Raw genomic sequence first — 24,376 nt, 5'->3', positions numbered from 1 at the left:
GAGTTAGAACTACAGGGTGCAAGTAAGAGCTGGAGAAAATCAAGGAGGTGATCTGCTCTGCTGCAACAGGATCTGTGTTTGTTGTACAACAGGTTGAAACTTTAGTCAAAGAAACAATTTCCTTTGTCATGAAAAATTGCTAGTGAGTCTCTAACTTCAATTTGAAGAGTCCCAAGGTCCTGAAGACAAGGCTAATGCAATCTCTACTTGTCTCTTACAATATTAAGCCCAGCCTGGAACAGACCATTATGTCTCCACTGTGTGGTGGAAACATAGTGAAGCAGATGATGGTAGAAACATCGTGCAGCATTTTGTCTGGAAGTGTCTTTGAAGAATGCACAAAATTTGTGAGTATTGGGTCATGTGTTTCACATTCTTCAATTCTGCATGATCTGTGCTGGCATTGATTACAGCTGAGGGAAAAAGTGTGGTTATGCTGAGAGCACATAGGACTTGGTGGAGGCTGGCTGGTGTTCTCATCGCTCACCTTGTCCTTTAGCTGATGCTTTATGGGAAAAATGCACCTTTATGGGATGCATTATGGGAAAATGCACCTATAAAGCTATGAAGTAACTCCTGCCCAAGAGAAATTTTATTGTACAGCCCAGAGACTGCACATGAAGTGAAGCCTAAGGGTTGAGATTTGAGGGAAGGGGGAGCTGAGCAAATGCAATACCATTCAGGCTGTGTTATACCCACGCTGCTGCATGAGAGGGAAGGGGCCAAGGCCTAAAATGTTAAGTGACCTCAAACTGCAGTATCTGTAGCAACTTTGGGAACATGGCCCAATTTGAGTCTTTGCTGACATCAGCAGAAAGATTTGCACTGATCTGTGGCCCCTCGGCCCTTGGCAAGAGGAGCAGCCAAACTAGCTGAAGGTTAATGATGTGTACAGGAAGGAGATGAAGGGTCTCAGAGTGTCCTGTGCCCCGTGTTTCTCTCTTGTAGGTGAATCCTGAGCCCTACATTGACATCTGCCTGTATGACACTTGTGCATGTGAGTCTATTGGGGACTGTGAGTGTTTCTGTGACACCATCGCAGCCTACGCACACGCCTGTGCACAGAAGGGGGTTGCTGTTCACTGGAGGTCACCGACTCTGTGCCGTAAGTACAGAAAACATGAGGCACAACTGGGTGAAAAGGTTCAAAGTTTTGGCTCAGACTGGTCAGATTTAACTCTGCTCCTGCTGACATCCAGAGCATTTCACCTTGATGGGGCTGGGCTAACAGCTCGCTCTTGTTGCAGTGCTAGGTTCAGTTTAGCAAGCTGCAGCTTTCCCTGGGAGCTCCGCGGGGCTGCTTAGGGCAGGACAGCCATTCTGTCCTCCCGGAGTCCTTTTCGGATGGCCCCGCACTTTTGCTCTGGGCAGCTATCAGCTCTACAACCCAGTGATGGCGAAGGAGGCGAGAAGGGTCCCTCCCTGAAGGTTTCAGAGGACCTTTAAAGGTTACATCCCATCCTGGTGACCCCCAGAGACAGAGAGACCTCCTGATTCAGGTGCAGGGGGTTTTCTCAGGGGCTCAGGGGCTGTACATGGGCGGAGTTGGGGTACAGGAACAGTAGGGAGAGCCCGAGGGAATGGCCAGGGCTAGGGGCAGGGGAAAGTGGGGGGAACAATATGGGACCAGAAAAGCAGTGGGTAAACAGATCACCACATGCTCTGACATTCCCACTCCCTGTTCCATTTCTGTACCTGGCAAACCTGTCCATCAATTGTGGGTGTGATACGTGGTACGAAATCTAGAGGAAGAAATAGTTTCTGTAATACATATACATGTGCATTAATTAAAGTCTACAGTTCATGATTGTGTTGTATTTGCTATTATCAAATCCAAGAATTTCTGGTCTAGAGCAAGTATTTCATTATGTGAAGAAGATGTAAGTGTGAAGACATGGCCTGCTCTGATTGTAGTAAAACAATAATGTAGTAAAAAAATTTCTTTATTTATAGGTGGAAATATTTCTTTTTCTGTATATATGTGGTCCACTTTGTACAATGTGCCATAATTCTGAGAGGCATGGTGAAGTATACATTATGGTTTGACTCTTTTTTTTTTGCCTCTGATTCTTTCCCTGCCTAGCACAAAGCTGTGAGGACCTGAATAAACAGGAATTAGATTATCAGTGTGAATGGAGATACAATAGCTGTGGACCTGCTTGTCCTGTCACGTGCCAACACCCCCAGGCTTTGGAGTGTCCTCTGCAGTGTGTGGAAGGGTGCCATGTACACTGTCCTGCAGGTAAGTCCTTCTTTTGATTTACTTAAACAGCTTTCCTTCTTAACAGGCTCGCTGATGTTTTCACCACAGTTCCTTACTGCCTGAGGAGGGAGGTGGTTAGGCATCTTGGTTTGAGTTTGTGAAATGAGCACAGTGTGTGGAGGGCATGAAGTGCTGCCCAGAAGAGGAGGATGAATCCCTGCCAGCAAGGATGAGAGAGGATGGGAACAGCTTGATGAGACTGGAGGAATAGGGGCTGTGTGGGAACAGAGATTGTTGATTCTGTGGTTAAAGTAGGGTATGAATTTGTGCTGGAAATTGATAAAATGCTCTGCTTCAGAGCAGCTACAGCAGTGGGGGAAACCCATTGCTTTGATCTGCTTATTACCTCCAAGATGCTCCTGAAAGTGCCCAGCTGGCATCCTCCTGTGAGCAGAGCTTCCAGCTTAACTATTCCAGCAACTCTTCTTGTAGTAAAGGGGAAGGAATAATTATGGGAAATATGGGACAGGGAGAAGAAAGAGAGGAAGGGAAAGACGGAAAGACAAGCAAGGGCCAAAAGTAGATTGAAAACTCTCATAAATCATTCCTGAAGACACAAAGACAAAGAAATAAGGTATTTTAAGACCCCAAGTATCTATTCTGGACCCTGATCAGAACGAGGCAGAGGATAGGAGGAGAAATAAATAATATACATGTAAAAAGGAAAGTGCCCTTTTCCCCTGACATCTTCCATGCTTTGTTCTAAAGATATGTTTACCTTCTGTGTGGTGCTGGCTGTTGCAGGTTATACACTGGGTTAGGTGCTTCCAGTATCTAAGTAAAAGCCACTATGAGGGAAGGAGATACTGCTTTGTGTTGAGTTAGCAGTGGCCACAACACCCAGCAAGAGTATTCAGGAGGTTTGAGCCCACCTCAGAAACATTGTTTTGTTTTTAACCCCATGATTAGTTTCACAGTTCATGACAACTGGCATCTTTACACTGTTCTGCTGTTTTGAAACAGGAAAAATACTTGATGAGCTGTCCCTGGATTGTGTCAGTCCAGAAGACTGTCCTGTGTGTGCAGTTGGAGGTGACAAGATCCCGCATGGAAAGAGAGTGGTTTTGAACAGAGATGATCCACAGCACTGTCAATCTTGGTATGATGGGCTTGTGCAGAGAACCAGCATCCCTCCTGTGTAGGATGAAGGGTCAGGGTTGAAATACATCCCCATGAATAAGTTTATGGATGTGACTTTAAATATACTGCTCAAAAAGAAGCTTGGAGAAATCATCATTTATGTCAATACCCCTTCACAGAGCACTCAGAGCTGAAGTTTTTCAGTGACAGTAAGTAGGGATTATAGGATGTCAGCTGAACTGAAGCAAGTGAAATGCATAAATTCCTTTCAAATTAGTCCTTTTCCCATGTGTAGGTGGCCTTACTGGCTTCAGATGTTCCACTTCTTTTTGTGCAATGTGTGATTCAACATCAATAAAGCTGTCAGACTCTTTCCTTCTGCCAGTGCTAAAAAATTCCTGTGAATAGTGCAAGGTCTGAATGTGCACTCAGTCTAGAACTTGCTGAGATTATTAGCAGTTGGAATTGTGTCCCATTACTGGAAAACCAATTTCCATTAGATTTTCAGGTGATACCTGTTGTCTGATCCTGCATACAGGCGTTTCCAAATAGGATGAAATGAATAGCAGGGAGTGTGATGCTGTGCACTGTGCAGGATGAGGGTCTTCAGCCAAAGAGACTGTTTGCATTTTGTTTAATGCCCCGTGGCATATTCTGGAAATTTGTCATTCTTTGAATGTCTGGACCATGGATGGATATTTTCACTAGTGACTTATAATGCCATGAATAAAAGAGAGTTTTCCAACTTGTAAATTGATCAGATTTAATGGGAACTGAGTTGTAAAACTGCAGCAGCTGTTAGCCCAGACCAACACCTTAGCTCCAAGTGCTCTGAACCTCACAGAAGCTCGGAATGGGTACAAACTTTCAATTCCTGGTCTCTAGCCAGGACTAGTGTGCAACTGAGCTATAAACCTAGGGCATGAGACTGTTAGGCCGATCAATTAAATATATATTTTTAAACAATATATGTGAAGAGCCCTGAATTCCATCAAAAGGTCAAGAAAGAGTCTTCTTAAATGAGTCTCTGTTCTCTAATTTTTGCAGTCCTTAATAATAATTTATCTTAAATGTTGATACACTGGCTGCTGCTCACAAAAAATTTCAGAACATTAGGAAAACTTACCTCACTAGGGAAACATCGTTTTGCAGAGCTGTCACCTAATTTAGATGCCTACACCATCTGTACAAACAATAGAAAATATTGCACAAAAATGAATTTCATAGCAAACATCCAAAGGAAATTGGAAACTAGAAGAATCTCGTTCATATTAGGACTAGAATAATAAATCTTCTGTTGCTGTATCTTAATGCCAAAAGTAGCAGTGCATTCTGCAATTAGGAAGACACTAAAATGAGCTTGAAAAGAACATAACAAACTACGAGAACTTAAATAAAGGTGCCACGCATAAAGTTAAGTATTTTCCTGGAAAATGGCACCTTCTTCCAGTATTGACTCATGTAGTTTGTACATCCTGGGTTTTCTCTGGCAGTGAAAACAAGCTTTTTTTGGTGGTTGCTCTTTTGTAACCTTTTCCTACTCTGTTCCTTGGACTGTCCAGTAAGACAAGGAGAATATATGAAGTGGTTCTGTTCCACCCTGTGCCTGAGTGCAGTCACGTTCTTTTCTCTGACAAATGAAGTTGATCAGAGGGCTGGAACACCTGTCCTATGATGAAAGGCGGAGAGAGATAGGATTGTTCAGGATGGAGAAGGGAAGACTCTGGGGAGAACTTATCATGACCTTTCAGTGCTTCAGCCTAGGAGGAAGAATGATACAAAGTTTTTTGCAGGGCCAGTTGGGGCAGACCAAGGGGTGATGGTTTTAAGCTGAAGGATGTTCAATTTAGATTACATATAAGGAAGATGTTTTTTACAAAGAGATTGGTGAAACACTGGCATAGGTTGCTCAGAGAGGTGGTGGATGTCCCATCCCCGGAAATATTTAAGGTCAGGCTGGGCATGGCTCTGAGCAACATGATCTAGCTGAAGATGTCTCTGCTCGTTGCGGGAGAGTCAGACTAGATACACTTTAAAGATTTCTTCCAGCCAAAAGCCCTCTGTGATTCTAGGAAATATAGAGAAACAGGCAGCTGAGAATTAGAAAGGCAGAATTGTTAAAGCCTTGCAAAAGATGGATGAATTATAAAAGAGTTCATAAGAGGTGGAGGGTGGCAGAGGTGAAAAAACTCATGGGGGTGCAGAAGGATGAATTGTGGAAAAGGCAGAGATGGGGGGGAAAGGAAATTGGGAGCTGAGGTGGAAAGGGGAAGGGAAAAATGTACTAATGGAGGTGAGCAGAAATGGTGAGGGAAGACATAGGACTAAAGAGATAATAGCTATGGCTGAAATAAACCATTTAATATGAGAAACTGGACTGAAAAAGAAATCATGGTAAATAATAGGAAGGTAAGAGAGACATAAGAAACAGTGGATGACGAACATGTGCCAAAGCTATATCCAAACCAAAATGAAGTCAGGAAAAAAAACCCCTGTAGGAATGTAGAGCACTTTAGAGGTAGAAAAAAGACTGTTAATTTCAGTACAGTTAAAATCGGTGTAAACCTGGCCCCTGCACAGAGTTTGCTGACTCATATCAGAGATAAAACATCTCTCCTACTCTAGGATGTAGAGTATGAGATGTCTACTTTGTGTTAGCTGCCTGTGGTTTGCCTCAAGTTTTGGCTCCTTGTGAAGCAAACCAGATCAGCCAGTTCGGTCCACCAGTGGCTTGTAGGTCGCTGTACTGCTGATGCTCAGTGGGTTCACAGACAGTTTCCAGACACAGATTTACATCTTCTGCCAAAGACTGATCTAAGGAGTTTCCTCTGACAAACACGTCATAGTTGGTCATGTTTCCTGGATCTAAACAAACATCCATGAACATGGGGGATTTAGCTGTACAATACCATGTGGGGAGTTGTGGGGAATTGGGGTGGTGGAAAAAAAGAAATTCACATCGTATTTTGGTTTCATTATGGTTTTGGGTTCCTTGGTTTTGTATTGGCATTCTTTTATTATGTGTGGATGACTTGTTATAAGCATTGCTTTTTACAGTTAAATTTGATGGTTTTTTCATTTGATGATTTTTGTAGTCTGTGTGAAGGGAAGAACCTAACCTGTGTGGATTGTGAGCCCATGGAGAACACCCTAACTCTGACAACACCTATTCCAGAGGAGGACATTGAGCTACCAGCCAGTGCATACTCATGCAGCAAGATGATGGACTTGGCCTTCCTAATCGATGGCTCCAATAAACTGTCAGAGGAGGATTTTGAACAGCTGAAGACTTTCATAATTGGCGTGATGAAAAAACTCCACATCTCCCAGAAGAAAATACGAGTGTCAATTCTGGTGTATAGGGCTGGTCCCACCATCTATCTTAACCTTAAAGATATCAAAACAAATTCCCAGATGAGAAGAATCGTCCAGAACATAAAATACACAGGCGATAAAAATGCATCTGCCTATGAAGTCTTTAAATACACTGCGTTGCATGTGTTTGGAAAAGCAGAAAGGACCAATGCTGCCAAAATTGCAGTGATATTTATAGCAAGCAAGTCTCAAAAAAAAATCCGTGACATCCTTGGGTTTTTGAAGGACAGAGATATCACAGTAATACCCGTGGGGATTGGGCCACATATCAATGTAGAGCAAGTCAAGTTCATTGCAAGGATGTTTCCAGGTAGCAGAGCCTTCCTAGTGAGCAACGTGTTGGAGCTAACGGACAACAGGGATTTCCTCATTGATCACCTGTGTGATCTTGGACCTGAAGAAGGTCCACTGTTACCCGCTACATCCGCTCCAACCATGTCCAGTGTCATTTTTCCCCCTTTGGGACTCACAGCCACACCACCTTTTTCAGAAAAGTTCCGTTCCAACAGGATGGATATTGCTTTTATTGTGGAAGGATCTGACAATGTTGGGGAGGAAAACTTCAGTAAAGTCAAGAAGTTCATTGAGAAGGTGATCACAGGAATGAACGTGGGACAGGAAAATATTCACATTACAGTTATGCAGTATTCAGAAACTGTCAGTCTGGAGTATTCCTTTAGGGAAATACAGTCAAAGGAAGAAATTATTGAGAAAGTGAGGAGTATACCCTACCAGGGAGGGAAGGCTACCAACACTGGCAATGCCCTCAATTATATTTCCAAACACACATTTACATCAGTGAATGGGGGCAGGCAAGATGTTCCTCACTTGGTATATATGGTGTCATCTAGTCCTTCCACTGATGTTATCACACGACCTCCCAGGAGCATAAATGTTATTCCCATAGGCATAACCCCCAGTGCCAATATCCAAGAGCTCAGAAAGATCAGTCAGCCTAATGACCCAATTATCTTGAATAGTTACAACAGACTTATTGAAGAGGCACCTGAATTAGTGCTGCAGTCGTGCTGCTCTCATGGGATGAGATTTAGGACTGAAATTATGGGTAAGATTGGATGAATTTTCTGTGTGATTTCTTCTTTCCTCTGTCGGGTCTCCTCCATTTACCCTGTGCATCACAGAAATTTGAAGGGCTCCCTTACGTGGTTTGGTATCTTGCAGTCCAAATGCCAAGGAAGGACTATGTGTCTTCCTTAGAGATTGAGGATGCTGCCCCATCCTCAGTCCAGTAGAACTGAGCCCAGCTCTGCAGTCTATTTTCTGAACGCTCAAAGTCCTTGTGTCCTTTATTCAGCAAAGTACAGCAGCTTTCAGACTGTTCTCCAAACTTCCAAGGTTGGAGAGTGCCAGAAGAAAAACAGTCTCCTGTCTTTATCCTTATTATTCTTCTCTGCTTAGTATAATGTAAAATTGTGCTTCCTCTTTTGTGAGGAGACTTTATTGGGTTTTTCACATACTTTTTTTTCTTTTGTTTACTTGGGGGTGAGGAGGGTATTGTGGTTTTTGTTTGTTTCTTTTTGTTTTGTTGTTGGTTTGCATTGGGGTTTTTTGTTGTTGTCTGCTGCTGGTTTTTGTTTTAGTCCCCTAAGACTAAGACAGAATCAGTAGAAAAGCAGGAATTGAAATATCCATTAATATCCCACTGGGTGTGAATCTCAAGGCTTTCATTGAAGGGGCATCACTTGTTGTTTCAATTGGTCATTATCCTGCTTTGTTTTCCCAAAATGCGAGTGGACCTACCCTTTCTGCTCCTACCACATTAGCAGATGCTGCTTTTGGTTATTATATATAAAATAACTTTTTTCCCCTCCCCCTCTCACCCTCAGAGTTGTGCAACAAACCCATGGACATCATGTTTCTTCTGGATGGAAGTTCCAATATTGGAGCATCGGAGTTTGAGGAAATGAAAAGCTTTGTGCGGGCATTTATTAAAAGTGTTGTGATCGGTATGTGTCTGCCTTCCAGCTCAAACACAGAAAGATGTTTTGTATTCTTTTCCTTGTAGGGGACAAAACAGCTTCTCAGTGGGGGTTTTTTAGTTCTCAATCATTAATCATGCCAATCCCTCAGAAAAATGACTGCTCAGTGTTTATTTCCTGACCCATGTGGGATGGCTGACACTTTCTGGGAGTGCTAAGCTCACTGAACTTGCAGAGTGTGTACTGACAGGGGGATACACCTCTGATTAGGCAATTCCTTATCTTTTATTATCAGTGCAGCCCCCCATGGCAGAGTGCCTTGTATCCTGCACATACATGAAGCAGTTTAGGACATTGTGTGGGTTGTACCAAGTCCATCTGCATGGCAGGGGCTACACAGGATCCTGTGTTTTCCCAGTAGCATTTAACAAACATGGATTTTCTATATAGTTTTTTTAAAATCAGAATTGTATTTTTTTGATCCAATATTAAACCATTTCCATGGAGCAACTGCTGTCATTGGTGGTGTTCATAAATGTTTTACAAAGCATTGATAAAGACTCATTAGGCTCTATAAATAAATACCTTCAGTAGGAGGCCATGAAGAGAAGTACAGCTAATCATTATAAACAACATCTGGTATTTTTAACTATTTATATAAATTCTCTGTTAATAGTTTTATTCATACTTCTTACATAATATATAATCAGCATGTTAGAGAGGAGCATAATTTGGGATTTCTCTTTATTCCCCTTTGCAGGTCAAGCTCCCTGGATTCCCTTTGTCCCATGCATGTCACTCCAGTGCTGTATGAGAGAGGGAATTGGGCATGAAATGCTCCAGGGAGCTTGGCCCATCTGACAAATGGGGCATCAATCTACTGCTTGTGCAAAACAAGATGCACGTTAAAAAAAAACCTGAGGGGGGTGTTTAGACAATTTTAAAATGGAAAAAGAATAATACTGAATGGAGATCAGTGAAATGAAATTCTCCGGTTACTGTCATATTGGTCTGGGATAAAATACTGCATGCTGACTCCTGATAGAAAAGCAACTGTTTCCAGCAGTACTTGCATATTTTTTCATCAGGGAATAGTTCAGTTTTGATCTTTTGAGTGAAAATGCAGTTTTCACACTCTAATGGAAAACCACTGTCCGGTTGTGCCTAATGTAAATCATAACCACAACGTTGTCTGTAGGTTTATTTTACGACATTCACAAGCACTGCTTAAAGTGTTTATTTTCTGCTTCAGGCAATTCTTCAATTCATGTGTCAGTTCTCCAGTATGCCAGAGAAAATAATCTCGAAATTTCATGGAACATGCCTCAAGAGACTGACAGGCTTGTAGAGATGTTGCACTCCATCCAACAAAGGGAGCAAGGTCCTACCAGACTAGGTGAGTGATTTTGTGAATATTGATGTTTAAACGAGAGGGGGAACGAAACCCCAAGGAATGCTAAATACAGGCTGGCCCCAAGCACCAATTTATGTCACTGTGGTGTCATTTCTTGTTAAGGTTCAACCTCTTGTTAAGGTTCAATTTTCTCTATTAAAATGTATTCATAGGTTACACAAATTATGGTTTATCTTTAATGTATTTTGGAAAGAAGCCTTGAAGTAATGCTCAGGATTTGCATTCATTATCTTTCAAGCAAGGAGAGCATAATTAAGTAGTAAAGACTTTGATCATTAACCTTTCAGTGTTGGTTAGTTGATTAGATGCTTAGGAGCAGAACTGCTCATGCTGACTTCAGGAGCTGCCCTTACCAGGTGTTTGTGCTGAGCCAGTGTAACTCATCCAGTTGAAAAATAGCAAAACAGGAGTTGTATTCTGTGTGGTTCACTTCCCTCATCCAAGTTGCCATGCTGGTTCCACAGGGACTTGGGCTGGCACAAGACTTGGGGATGGTGCCAGAGAGCTGGGAACAAGGATTGCCTAAGGCAACACCTCGGCTGAAGAGTTACTTCTGAAATGCCATTTTCTGTTGCTGACAGACAGGTCCACTTCAATTTTTGTGTGCTACAACATCAGAGTTTTCCCGCTGGGTCTGTGGAAGCTTGGTGCACACACAAATATCAGTGGCAGGGTTCAGCATAAATGGTTCTCCTACAACATCTTTCACCAGATGCCCTGAGAATTTTGTTCTTCTGGATTGGAACCACATTTACTCTGGCAGCCACCTAGCATCAGGGTCCTGTAAGAGTTGAGGAATACACAGATTTTTGGGGTCTTTGGACTGTAAAGAGTTATTTGTACAGAAAAGTGCAAAATAAAACCTGACTTCCATAGTTCGCAGGAGGATTAGCTCTGATTGCTTTCTCAGCCTGGAGAAATAAAAATACCAGATGGCTGATGAGACTTCTATAGGCTCATTGTGGGATGAATTGTTACATACAAATAGATAAGTTTTGTGAAGCCTTCCATGTAATGTGTAGAGAAAGCCACACGGAACTGCAGGATAAACAGAGCAAACATGGCCTTTGGGAAATGAAATGGGAGAGGCAGCCACATGACATCCTCGTTAGTGATTTGTTTATGTCTCATTGGAAAATGCTCAGAGACTGTGATTGGGGATGTGGTATAATGAACCGAAGTGGAATAGAGTAGAAGTAGTTCCTCCCAAATGAAGTAATGAAAATAAGTCACTGCGGTGCTGTCCTGCACCTTGTGATGTGAGTGAATGTGGCTGGCTGTGCAGGAGACAGCATTCCCAGGAAGTGCACGGTCACTCAGGCCTTTCTCTCTGTGCTCAGGCCTCTGGAAATGCAGAGGCTGTTTGACAAGAGTAGATGGCTCAGTCTGGATGCTGACGTTTCTTAGGAAATCTTTTCTAGCCTTTACTTGATCTGAATTGACCCATCAAAAATATCACTGCTATCAGACCAGAGCTGTTTCTTCTTATTTGCACTTGCTGCCCTATGGTAGAAGCACAGTTCAGTGACATTTTTATTCCATCTTTGTTGATCCAAGTTGTGCTATTTGGGTCCAAAAAGCTCCATGTGCAGAGGGCAGTTGTTGCTGCCACTGCAAAAGTCTTCCTGTAGAAAACATTCCCTTTCCTGCATAATTTAGCCATAAGGAAACTCCAAGAGAGAGAGATTTTAGTACTAAGAAATAATGAAAAACTACCGAGTATTTGAGGGCATAGAAAGAGCAAGAAAGAGCAGCCTGTACCACAAAGCTTTCCCATGCTTGTGCAATGGGGCCATTCAATAACATCAGGCAAATTTTGGCTCAAGTAACCTATCAAGAAGCAGCTCTGGGGCTATTCAGACATCATGAAATCGTGTACAACTTCACATAAGAAACAACTGAAAAAAAAAAAAAAGAAACTGAACACTAAAGTGATGTGTGCAATAGAACTGAGAATCACATAAATGTGTCTCTGTTCAGCATTTGTGGGTGTTTAGGAGAGCCACAGGGAGCAGATTGAGCAATCCCTACTGTAAATACTGCTTAACACTTTATAAAAACATTATTTTGCTTCCTTATACCTCTAGTAAAAGTTGCTCTTTTAGGCTGACATTTTCCTGCCTCAGCCTCAAAATTTGGAGGAAGTATGGTCTATGTGGCTCAGCTGTATAAAAGCTTCATTAGGGAAAGAAATGTTCCCCCTGCCCCCTCCAAGAAAAAAAAATCTTAAATATTTTTCCTTCAACTTTCCATCATTATTAACATATTTGATTAGCAACATTCAGCTTTTCTGAATAAATGTCTTTCTTCTAAACTTTCCCTGTGGTTTTGGAAGCAAAGGCCGCCCATAGCACTTTTCTTCATTCAGATCTCTCCCCAACTGATGTGCTCTATACCGAATTTCCAAAATCTTTCCCCCCCATCAGCCAAGGCCAGCAGCTGTTCTGATCAGAGGCTCCCACCCACTGACAGAGACTCTCACTTGTTCCCCACACATATTTCTGAACTGGTGGTGTCATCTCCTTTTTGAAGCCAGTTTTGGGTGCCACTGATATCTTCCCTGAGCTATTTTAATTCACTGTCCCTCAGGGGTTTTTTTTGCTTGCCTTTTTTTTCTAGTTCATTTCTTACAAGGTTTGTGAGTTGAATGAGCTCCTGGTGGAGCCTGGGATCATCAGAAGCCCTTGGTGGTGAGAGAAAAGCAGGGTTTGTGATCTGCAGAGACAGGAAAGCAGAGGAGAGGTTATTAGGGCCTGTTCCATTCAGTGGTGTTGGACTGACAGGTTTGTGCTGCTAATGAAAAGTTCAGCCATTCTGTTAATCAATGTGTGTTAATGTCAAAATATCAGTGTGCCAAGAGCTGACTGCTTAAAGCACTGTGGGATCAGTTTTCAATAGCTGATTTGTTATAAAATTAAAAGAATCTTCTATTTTCAGTTAAAAATCCCAGTTCAATGTCAAGTGAAGATTCTAAGATACAAAGACCAGCTTCAGGATTATGGACCTGGTCTAGTGGGAGGTGTCCCTGCCCATGGCAGGGCAGTTGGAACAAGATGATCTTTAAGGTCCCTTCCAATCCAAACCGTTCTGTGATTTTGTGATTCTATGATTATCATTGTGGAGAGTTGTTCCTGGTTAGACAAGTCCTTGGTTAAATAGTTGCAATCTGTTATACCCACCCTCCAGATAGTGTTGGCTCCTTCTGCATCACTTCAGCTTCTGAGGAACCATTCCTTTTTTGTTTCTTTCCCAGGCATCTTTCAGGACTTGTGGGTGATTAAGATTTCTTGTAGTCCATTTTTTGGTCAAGATGTTGCAGAAATGTTAGAGAAACCACTGAGGCCACATAAGGCACAGATTCACAGGTTCCCAGCAGGAACCTCCCATCTAATTATGATCCTCTGTCTGTCACAACTCCACAGACCCTCATGGGGGCTTTACATTTCATTCCTTGTTTCGGACAAAATTAAACAAAATAATTGCAAAGGTTGCTCTTAGGAAGTTTTTGCTTTCCCTGAGGCATGCACCAAAACATTAAATGTCTGTATGTTCCAGATTGGCTAATTCTGGGATGAATCTTCATTTTCATTTCTTGGATATATTTCAAATATTTCTAGGGCACCTTGTGCTCATTCAGTCAATTCCGTGATGTCCATGATTGCTCCCAATTTAATATTTGCGGTTCAGATTAACATGCCTTTTTACACATTTTAACTCTTCCATCCAAATCATTAATGAAACTATTCAGTAAGGCAGAATCTAGTGTAATTCCCTGTAGACCCACAGGAAGCACCTCCAGCCCTACTCAACAGATTTTTTTGTCCTTAAAGCTTGTTTATGTCCATTTAATCAACTTGCAGTCCTTGTAGGAACCTCTGTGTGAACCATTCTAAGTTGTTACTTCAGAATACAAGTCTAACTTTAATATCCATCAGGTGTCAAGTCAACCAGGAAAAGGTTCTTAAAAAGCCTTTTCTGACTGTCAGAATTTAAGCATGAAATGTTCATAGCCAGTATTTAGTGATTATTCCAAACATGAACACTTAAGGATGGGGAGAAGGTGCTGTTCTGTGCTGGCAGCCTTTGGAATGAGTGACCTGCCCTTTATAAAGTAGCCTGTATGGTTCAATTGGGTTTTTGTTTTCCCTTTTTATTTATTTGCATTTTTTTTTCCCTGGACATGCCCAATGAATGGCAGTCATACCCTACTGACTGAGCTGGACGGCTGCTGGGGGCTCACTACCTTTGGTGGGCTGAGGGAAAGGCTAAAATGGCTGAAAACAGCCTGGGCTAGTGGAAGGGTGTCCCTGTCCATGGCAGGGAGTAGGAACTGGGTGATCTTTAAGGTCCCTTCCAACACAAACCTTTCTGGAGTTCTCTTTACATTTCCATGCTGTGAACACTCTTTCCAGTCTTAATAAAGCCTTGTGCTTGGTGTTGTTTAATTCAGTGTAAACAATTACATTTCCTTTATTGGTATGAAAATGTCAGGTTTCCATTGTGTTGCAGTCTCACAGTACGAAAATGTTCAAGTTGGTTGATTTTTAGCAGTCAATAGTTTTTATTGTGGCCTCTCAGGGATTTAGTATTTCCCTCTGTGATGAGATGGAGAGACGAAGAGCTGAGTGAGAAGTGACAGCTTCCAGCTTGGGATGGCGACTTTCTGAATCCCTCTAGCAGGACAAAAGTGTTCATTTGATCATGTCATCAGACACCTGGCTATTTTCTCTAGAGCTGGCTTCAAAATAAAGGGAGAAATCCAAAGAGTTTTAACTAGGCTAAACCAAATTTTCCGTGCATTAAATTGAGTAACTGCTTTTGGGGCCTTTGAAATAGTCGCTGGTTCTATTACAATGGTACTTGATTTCTTTATGAGAAATTATAAAAATAATGGATTTTTTTCAGTTTGCAAATATGTATGGAGTTTCTGAACATTTTCAGAATTAATGTGAGAAGAGGAAAAATGGAGCTGGTGTGGCCGCTGACCACACCAACCACACAAAAGTCAAAGGGTCATTAAAGAAAACAGACAAGCACAGAAATTTCAAGTACTTTTCACAAATGAATGAAAAATCATTTGTGATTTTTACTGTCCAAGAGTTTAACCTAAAATATATTTGAAAGTTAAAAGCCAAAATACTTTTTTTCGTAATTATTTGTAGGAAAAGGGAAATGAGTCAATCTTCTGGCACAGTGACCATCCTAGAGCAACCTCAGGGATTTTGAATATAGTCATATTAATTTGCTGTATTTTGTTTTATCCTTAGTTATTTCTAGCTAATGTGCCATTCTGTAGCTAATATTTACCTAGATAGACACAAAACCATTTGTAGAAAGGATTGTGGGACAGCTGTGTAGGACATGAGTTAATACCTGAGGTTAGTTATTTTTTGTGCTCAGGAATAGTAGTTTGTGAAAGGGAATCACCATCACCCAACAAATAATGCTGTTTTAAAATGTGTTTTATTGCGAGTAGAAAAACATTCAAAATTTCGAGGTTTTCACTGAAAATCCACCTGCTTTTGCGATGTTATAGAATCAGTGAATGGTTTGGTTTAGAAGAGACATTAAAGATCATCTCATTCTGACTCCCTGCCACGGGCAGGCACCCATTCCACTATCCCAGGTTGCTCAGAGCCCCATCCAGCCTGGCCTTGAGCACTTCCAGGGATGGGGCAGCCATGGCTTCCTAGGGCAGCCTGTTCCGCTGATGCCTCAGCACCCTCTCAGTAAAAAAATTTTCTTCATCACATCAAATCTAAATCTCTCCTCTTTTAGTTTAAAACTGTTCCCCTTGTCCTGTCCCTACCTGCCACTATAAAAAGTTGCTCTCACTCTTTTTTATAAGCTCCTATAAATACTGTAAGGCTGCAGTGTGGTCTCCCTTGGAGCCTTCTGTAAGCTGAACAATCACAGCTCTGCAAGCCTTATCAATAACTAATGTGCTGAGTGAGATTCCCTTTGTCCATGCTTGCAGCAGCTTGGGCAAAGGGTTTTTGCTTCTATCATTGAAAAGGTGTGGGTGACATGGTGCAAGAAGTCATCACGTACAAAGTGTTGAGGTGTGCTAGGGTGTACTGGGGCTGTGCTGGTGAATTATCTACAGGCTGACTTCCAGTGTTTTACAAATGCATTTGTTATTATAAATTGTACAGTGAATTCCTCAGTCAAGCCTATTTTTGCTCTACAGTTACTGCAGATTACTCAGAGGAAATACTCTTTCAAGTGTTTATTATTCAGCAGTCACTGTTTGCCCCGAATGTCACATCAGTCACCTGGTTTCATTTCTACTTCCTGACCTGATAACTTCTAAGCCCAAAGGAGCTTTTAAGAAAGCTGCGTATCATGATTCCCAGTGTAAATATTTGTGCAAATACATGTCTAAATACAAGTACTAACAAAGTGCTCTCTTGCTGAGGTCATAATTATCAACAAAAATTTGCCTGAGTGTTCACAGCTGTTAAATGAAGGGGCAGCAGTTTCCCTTTTCAGCCAGTTTGTGGTTTGGTAGCTCAGGTAGAATTTCTTTGCAAGTTTTTTGGGGTTTGGTGTGGTTTTTTTCGTTTTGTTTTTATTTTAATATGGATCACCCAGTTGTATTATGGATTACACAGAGTTTGAATTTCGGAGACGTTGCTGGTAGTATGGAGGAAAGATAGGTTTTTCACACCCATAGGGAAAATTGATGAAATTAGAGAAGCACTAGATCTTCTAGCGAGAGCCACTTGTGTGAACAGCTCAGGATGTTGCCAAGCTGTGGAGCAGCTCGCCACTGGATGTCAGTGTTGCTCGGCAAGTTGGAAGCAGGAATATGTTTTCTATCCTTTAGTGATGGCAATACTTCTGGAAAAGGTAAATACTAAAGTAAGAAGCATAACTTTGTTATCGTGGCTAAGGAGAGGTAGTAAAGTTCCCATCACTTCAGAGATTGGGATGGAGGTAAGGATGGTCCTCCTGTGTTGGGATGTCTTAATAATACTGGAAGGTTTTTAATGGCTGAGATCTTTCATGTAGCTGCAATAAATCAGACATTAACAGTCCTTTAAGACTAAATATTTTTTACTACCTACTAACATAACACACTAAAGCAAGATAAGATTTAGTTTTGTAGTCTCCTGTGACTTTCCTATTCTATCTCTCATTTCTCTCCTCATTTCTTACTAGGAAATGCCATTGATTTTGTGGTCCAGAATGCAATGTCAGAATCCCACGGGGGCAGACCCAGCGCATCGAAGGTCGCAATTGTCATCGTGTCAGGGAGCTCACGGGATGCTGTGGAGGCTGCTGCACACTCTGCAAGACTGAACAGTAAACCTCATTTCACTGACACTATTTTAAAGTAGAGCTGTTCCTTTTTAAGTAGTGAGCTAGAACAAAAGATGGAAAATAAAGACACTGGTGTGTTCATGGAAGTTCTGGAGTTACCGTGCGTAATGTGGTAAAGAACAGACCTGAACAAAACGTGCCTTGTGAAGATGCCATTGAGTTACTGGGAAATTCAGGACCAATTAAGGCTGAACAGCTTCCACAGCGCTCACAAATCAGCAGCATTTCATTTTCCAAGATCCTGTGGGTAGGCAGGGATAACAGAAATGTGGTCTAATATAATAAATTCAATACTATTGCAGTACAGTGAAACTTGAAAGGTTCACAATAATAATAACAATAATCATAATCATAAAGATAATAATGATGATAATAATAGTAATAATTAGAGGTTTTGATCAAGTTCTGGACTGACCTCTACAGGAATCTACTTTTAATATCAATGTGCTGCCTGATGATTTGCAAGTTTTCTGGCTGTTGTTCCTGTATCTCAGCTTCCTCAGGTGTTCAGCTGAGGAACTTTGACTTCCTTTGAAGGTTGCTCTGGGAGCTATTGAATAAGGCATGGGCTGTATAACAACTATCAACTGTTATTTTTAATTAAGTGGTTTGAAAATAATCCAATTACCGTGTAACTGAAGAAAGAAAACAACATATTGAGATTCTTTTTTTTTTTTTTTTTTCATTTAAAAAGAGTGAAGATGTTGTCATTAAGTCTGCAGCTGTGTTTTGTTGCCCATGAATGATCTTATTATGCTTGGGAGCTCATCTTAGGTAACAATGTGATTAGAGCAGCATCATTTCAGCCCTTCATTGCCTTAAGCCAATGTTGGGGAATGATGCAAGTAACACATGAAAATTAACTGTTGGAGAAAAGCTTTTCCTGGCTCTTTTTTTTTTTTCTTTTCTTTTTAGGAAGCAAATGAAAAAAAAAATTATATTATCTTTAGGTTGGAAAAGACCTTTAAGATCATCATGTCCAATCATTAACCCAGCACTGCCAAGCCCACCACTAAACCATGCTGCCAAGAGCCACATCCTTTAAACACTCCACATCCATGAGCAATGACCTTCTCCTGTGCCTTGCCTGTTTCAAACCTTTCCTTCTCTTTTCCTAGGGGTATCCCTGTTCCCAATTGGCATTGGGAATGGATATGATGAAGGGCAGCTAAGGACTTTGGCAGGGCCATCTGCTGCTAACAGAATCATGAAGCTCCAGAATTTCGAAGATTTATCCACGATGATCACATTGAACAGTGAATTTATCAAAAAAGTGTGCATGGGTAAGTCCAAAAATTGTGGCCTTGTGTCTGGAGTGTAACACAAAAATCAAAATGCAAAGCCAGGATGATTTTTCTTGATTTTAGAAGGCAATCAGGTGCTCCTTTGTTAGTGTTTCCCTGACAACCATCACAAATGCTGACCTAGACCACCACCACCACTTATGTGTGAAACAAAATTAGTGCCCTTTCAACATGTATCCAGTTGCTCTTCCAATTAGCCCAATTCCAGCAAGGTTTTTAGAACTGGCTAGGCCTGAATTTTCAAGCTACCATCTTGATAAAAATCAGTCTTGATAAAAATCTTGGTAATCAGTACTCAGGACTGGTCAGTGACTGAAGGACACCAGGAAAGTTGGAGTTGTCCTGAATGAATGGGGCACATTTCAGAAATGCTGTGAGTAAAGATTCCAAGTTTTCAGGCATTGTTGTGTGTATGTCTACAGGAAATTCAGCCAAAACAGAAGGCAAAAATAAAAATAATAAAGAATTAGCTTTCCCAGGGAAACAAAGACGGGGAAAAAAAGTGTAAAATGTTTTAAACAAGCATTCATTTCTTTGTAGATGACAACACTCCTCCTCTAAGGAACCTTGCTTCAACACTGACCAGGATTTTACTTCTTTTGCCTCCTTGGCCTGTGTGGATATAGATATTTATCCCTCGTCTTGTTGTTGTTCCTGTTACAGTAACATCCACACGTTCGCACCACAAGCCACTGCCTCATGGTGTTAGTCATTGCACAGGTTTTTGCCAGCATTACTAGGGCTTAGTTACATCTCCACTGCAATAAATGGACTTTTTTGCAGAGCCAAGGACCTCTGAGAATGAGGAAGTTGCAGAGTGTTCACAGCCCAGCTTGGAGATATCTGATCAGCCTCCGCTGGGATCACTTCTGGCGTTTTAAAATCTCTCCAGAGCATCAAACAGCTGCCATTTTCTAGATTTAAACAGCTGCCATTTTCTTTCCTCTCTTTTAAAATAAGCTTTTAAAGATGCATTTCCTCTCTTCACACTGTAAAATGTGTGGTTTTTCTTGCTGTAAATTACATTGATCCAAGATACAGAATGGGGAGCAGGAATTTGAAACCAGTAACTATTTTCTTATTGCAATCTGTGCTACAACCTATCAGTACCAGAGGTGACAACTTTGTATATTTAATGAAAGCATTTCCAACAGCTCAAAAACCTTGACCTATAGACATCTTCAACACCTAAAACCTGAGAAATTTAGCTCTCCCTTTTGTTGATGGTAAAGACTTTGGTAGGGGGTAAAAAACTATATATTTTTTTTTTTGGTGAGGATTTATTTTTGTTTGGATTTTTTTTCTGTTTTGTTTTATATAAATTTCATACAATCTGTAAAGTATAATTTCCCCCTCTAGACTCATACAGTTGGATTTCTCGTGCAGAGGGAGTCTTGCCTTTTGTATGGAAGTGTACCAAAAATAATACCATTAAAAAAAGGTTTAAAAGAGTTCCTAAATGATTTCAAAATACATTACTTATCCTGGAAAAGACAGAGCAGAGAGTGTATATAGGATAGCATAGTCTAGTATTCTACAAAGAGTTTGCTAGTCAGGGTTTTAATATCCTAGAGACTTTGTTATGCCATAGTATAAATATGAAATTGCTTCCAAAATATCTTTAGGTGTGTAGTGAGAGCACACAAACATAGAAACTGCAATTCAGTGGGTACCCTGTGGCCATTTAACTGATGATATGAAAAAAATTGCTCATCACAGTCATTCCTGAGTGTAAGGAAACTGAATTTGAGTGTTCTTATTGCAGCTATTTGCATAGATATGCTGTACTGATCTTCCTGTATTTCATAAATGTGGGTGTGGGTGTGGAAATTCTCATTACCTGCCAATTTCCCAGAATATTCTCAATGGATCACAAGATTCTGAGGTCAGGCTGGACTCTGTCTCAGAGCCAAAGCCACGTTCATCCTTTAAGTACTATCTGGGCAGAGCTGTCTGTTCAAGGAGTGCTGTAGAATTGCAGCCCAGTTATTGCTCACGGAGTATTTTGGGACCACTGTCATTGTTTATGCCTTTTGTGACTTGTTCTGGTACACTTTGGACAAATGCCTGCAGTGTTCAGGTAGGGATTCACATACTCTAGCACAAACCCCCACACACTTCCCACAGCTTAAATCAAGTGCTTAAGTAAGCAATCTGTATTTTGGTGACTACCACTTAAAAGGCTGGATAAGGGAGTGGGATGACTAAAAAATATCTGCTTCTCTTTCAGACCCTGTCAGAGAATGCATAGATGAGGATGGAAACAAAAAGAAAGTAAGTGCATTGCCTGGGTTGGCCATCTGGCTTTTAAGTTGCAAAGTTCATGCAAGAGCATGAATATCTTCACAGATAACCTGAAACAAAAAGTGTGGGACAATATTAAGAATTCTTTTGGAGGAGGAAAATGTTGGCTTTTGTACTGGTGGGATAACTTTGCACACAGAGGAGGCTTCCTCTAACACCACCTCATCTTGCAGAGTGTTGAATGTTACTGAAGTCAGTGCAGAACCAAAAGCTGTGACAGTGTTTGTCTTCCCTGACAACAAAAAATGCATTTCCATCTCCTGGTGAGAAAACTTCTGGGACAGCTACACATGGTCAAAATATAAAGGTGCATGTGCAGGGGCAACATCATTGTCCAGCCCCTGTCCTTCTGCTAAAATTACAAATCCCTTCTCCCTCTGACAATTTTACAGGAAGATAATTATTGTGTGATAGTTATGTCTCCAGGGAAAATCATCTCTTTAGCAATGGAGTCAAGTTTCTTGGAGTTCGTTTGTGCAAAAGTTCTTATTAATCCTGAGAAAATGCTCAGAAATATTAGTAAACTTTTCTGATCTCTCAAAAGTGATCCCACTCTAAGAAAGTGATGTTCCAGATGTTATAAATGGTTCAGGTTCTTCATCTCAGGTAAAACGCCAAGGTTTTTGAGAGTATATGTCACTTCATGCATTTGAAAATATTAGCATAAGCTTATGCCATGTTTTCTTGTAGAGATCAGTTATGAGTTCTGCTCTAGGATTTATCTTGAATTTCCTGTACGTTAAAAATATTCCTTTGATTTTTCCCTTGTGAAGACATGACTGTGAGGAAGGATGTGGCTAATGAATGAGTATGAATTATCTAAACAGAGGAAATATGTCAAAGCTGCCTTACATGGTTGGCGTCAATCAGCTGGTCAGAACACAGAAAGGCTTTAGCTAAATCACACACTAAGCATAATCTGATGGCTTTGAGGCTGACAACTTAATTAAGAAAAGAACCCCCAGCAAACAAAAACTAAACTTGAAAAACTTTCTTTATTAAAACAAAAAAAGAATCAGATTCTTGTGTGCAGTTTGAACTGCACATGTCCAGGCCTCTGGGCTCCTCAAAGCAGACACAGGTATGTGTAGATAAGTGCTGGGAAGGCTACACTTGAATTTCAGACATGTCAGGTTTCATTTTTGGGGGTGATAAACTTAAAGCACAATTTCCGTTCTGGCTAAAATGCTTTTAGAAGGAAACAGGCCAGGCTCCAGTCCATATAAAAATGAGCCACACTTTCAAATGGCAGCCTTTAGGGGGATTTTGAGTTGCCTCTTCTGTCAGCCAGGAAAAATAGGTGTTAGAAGGCACTGTGAGGCCACAGCCTTCTGGAGCATCCTGTGGAAGCTACAGGACACTGTGGAAGTTCCTGCCTCTGTGGTGCAGCATTCCCTGCTGCCTCACTGCCTCTAAGGTGCCACTGTTCTGTTCCCCTCTTCCAGCACAGCCCATAAATCCACAGGGAGGAAGAATCAAGGCTCTTCCTTCCCTGATTCAGAAAACACAGGCTTTTATATCAGATTCATAATCTTTCAGGCGTTGCTCAGAGAATTCTTGCAGGAGGCTCAGCTCCCCAAGCGGGATGTCTGTCATGCACCTGGCGATTGTGGGAACTGATCTCTTGCAGTTTGCAAGGAAATCTGAGTTCTCAGGATCAAAAATCTCAGCCTAAATCCTATCAGCATCGGGAATAATATGATTTGTTACATTTTCTTGGTTTGTTTTGTTATTACTCCTACCCTGGAAGAGACTGTAGAAGGAATATTCGTGATTAGGTCATTGTTAGTAGCAGAAGGATAGCAGATCCAATGTGCTGGGTCAGGCCAAAAATCCATCCAACCCCCTGTATTGTGTGGCCAAAAATAGGAACCAGGGAAGGAATGTTAATAAATATGTATAAAACTGTCCTAGCCATGAAAAATTTGTTACTCAGGGACACCCTGAGCTGCAAGTGACACCTTTTTGTATCTGATAGTGCTTGATAGTTTTGTTCTTTGAATCCTTGGAAGTTTCTAGTACTCATCAGATCCAGTGGCAAGGAGCTGCAGGAGTGCCAAACAGAGGCTGTCTAAAGAACCACTGGTTTCATGTTTTAATTTGCCAGGTGACAGAATATCAGAACAATTATGATAAATTAAGGGTTTTTTTAAATGTAGTTGGTTTTCATTGTTAGTCTTGTTTTGAAGTTTATAAGCAGGCGTAAAGGTGATAATAGAAGTGTAGATTTTTGTCTTATAATAGTAATATTTCCTCATGAAGTGAATTGTAGAGCAATCTGCATTTCTAGGCTGTTTAAGGTGGCAAAACCCACATTCCTAAGCTATTACCATGGCTTTTCTAGGATTGTTCAGCTCTTGGTTTAAAGAACAGACAAACAAACAAATAACCTGATCTAAACTAAGAGGTAACAGCCAAGGGAGCTGTTGAGGTGCGTGGGTCTCTCTCTCCTGCAGATGCACAGCAAGACACAGAGTGTGCACATCCAGGTTCAGAGCTCCCTCAGAGAGGAAGTCTGAGGCTTCCTGCAGTGTCCTGGCAGACTTATCCTTCACAGCCTTGAAACCCTGATTTTGCTTTCCTTTCTGTCCTGCTTTTGCTTCTACAGTTTCATATCAATTGGGATTTAGGCTTTGTCTTCAGAGTCCCTGTATTTTCCTCTGTACCAGGATTCTTGGGGTTTTTTTATCCCTCAACTTTTTTTTTAATTTGTTTTAATGTGTTGTGCTTTGCTTTTCTTGTCCAGCTCTTAGATGTTTTCTAATAAATGTCCTGTTAAAGAGTGAAATAAAACCAATTAAATATGTATGGAAGCCAGACTTGCACAGCTGTATATGTACCGTTCCAGGTGCTCCACTTTCAGTGAGTTGTAGGAAAGACAACTGTAATTAAAAAACATTCTATCTCTTCCTATATAAATACTTTTGCCGTCCTTAAAGCTCCTCTTGTTACTTTTTCACAGCTTCCTCTAGGCTCACAAGCCTGAAAAAAGTATTAAGCAACTTCCAGTTGCCTTCTTGAAGTCCTGAAACATATAAAACAAGTTCAGAAAATTAACTTTGTATGTAATAATAATAATAAAAAAAATATGTAATTTAAAATAATAATAATAAAAATATGTAATTTAAAAACAATAATAATAATAATAATAATAAATATGTAATTTTTTGTGGCTGCAAATCTGCCAGCTCTTGTTTACACTTGATGGTATCCCGTAGCTCAGAGATACAGAGAAATACTTTCATAATGACAAGAATCATCTGTAAATTAGTTGCTACCTAGGTATTTTATCCCTTTTTTCTGCTCTTTTATGGGAATGATGTTTAAACTGAGAAGGGCAGGATGGGAGATGTCCATGCCCGGTATCAAT

The 24,376-nt window shown here is 40.9% G+C and overlaps 1 protein-coding gene across 1 annotated transcript in view; it reads left to right on the top strand.

Annotated features, from left to right (window-relative positions):
* The window catches only part of VWF (von Willebrand factor), a 123,618-nt gene that overhangs the window by 62,205 nt on the left and 37,037 nt on the right, over positions 1-24,376 (top strand). The window contains exons 24-33 of the mRNA XM_010410249.4: positions 228-347; positions 949-1,105; positions 2,084-2,242; positions 3,227-3,362; positions 6,439-7,784; positions 8,566-8,685; positions 9,911-10,054; positions 17,237-17,380; positions 18,517-18,681; positions 20,933-20,976. Of these exons, the coding sequence (XP_010408551.4) occupies positions 228-347; positions 949-1,105; positions 2,084-2,242; positions 3,227-3,362; positions 6,439-7,784; positions 8,566-8,685; positions 9,911-10,054; positions 17,237-17,380; positions 18,517-18,681; positions 20,933-20,976 (2,535 nt within the window). The remainder of the gene's footprint in view (positions 1-227; positions 348-948; positions 1,106-2,083; positions 2,243-3,226; positions 3,363-6,438; positions 7,785-8,565; positions 8,686-9,910; positions 10,055-17,236; positions 17,381-18,516; positions 18,682-20,932; positions 20,977-24,376) is intronic.

The sequence above is a fragment of the Corvus cornix genome, chromosome 1A, assembly GCF_000738735.6.
Source record: "Corvus cornix cornix isolate S_Up_H32 chromosome 1A, ASM73873v5, whole genome shotgun sequence".
Classification (NCBI taxonomy): Eukaryota; Metazoa; Chordata; class Aves; order Passeriformes; family Corvidae; genus Corvus; species Corvus cornix.
This window is presented reverse-complemented; position numbering and strand designations above follow the sequence as displayed.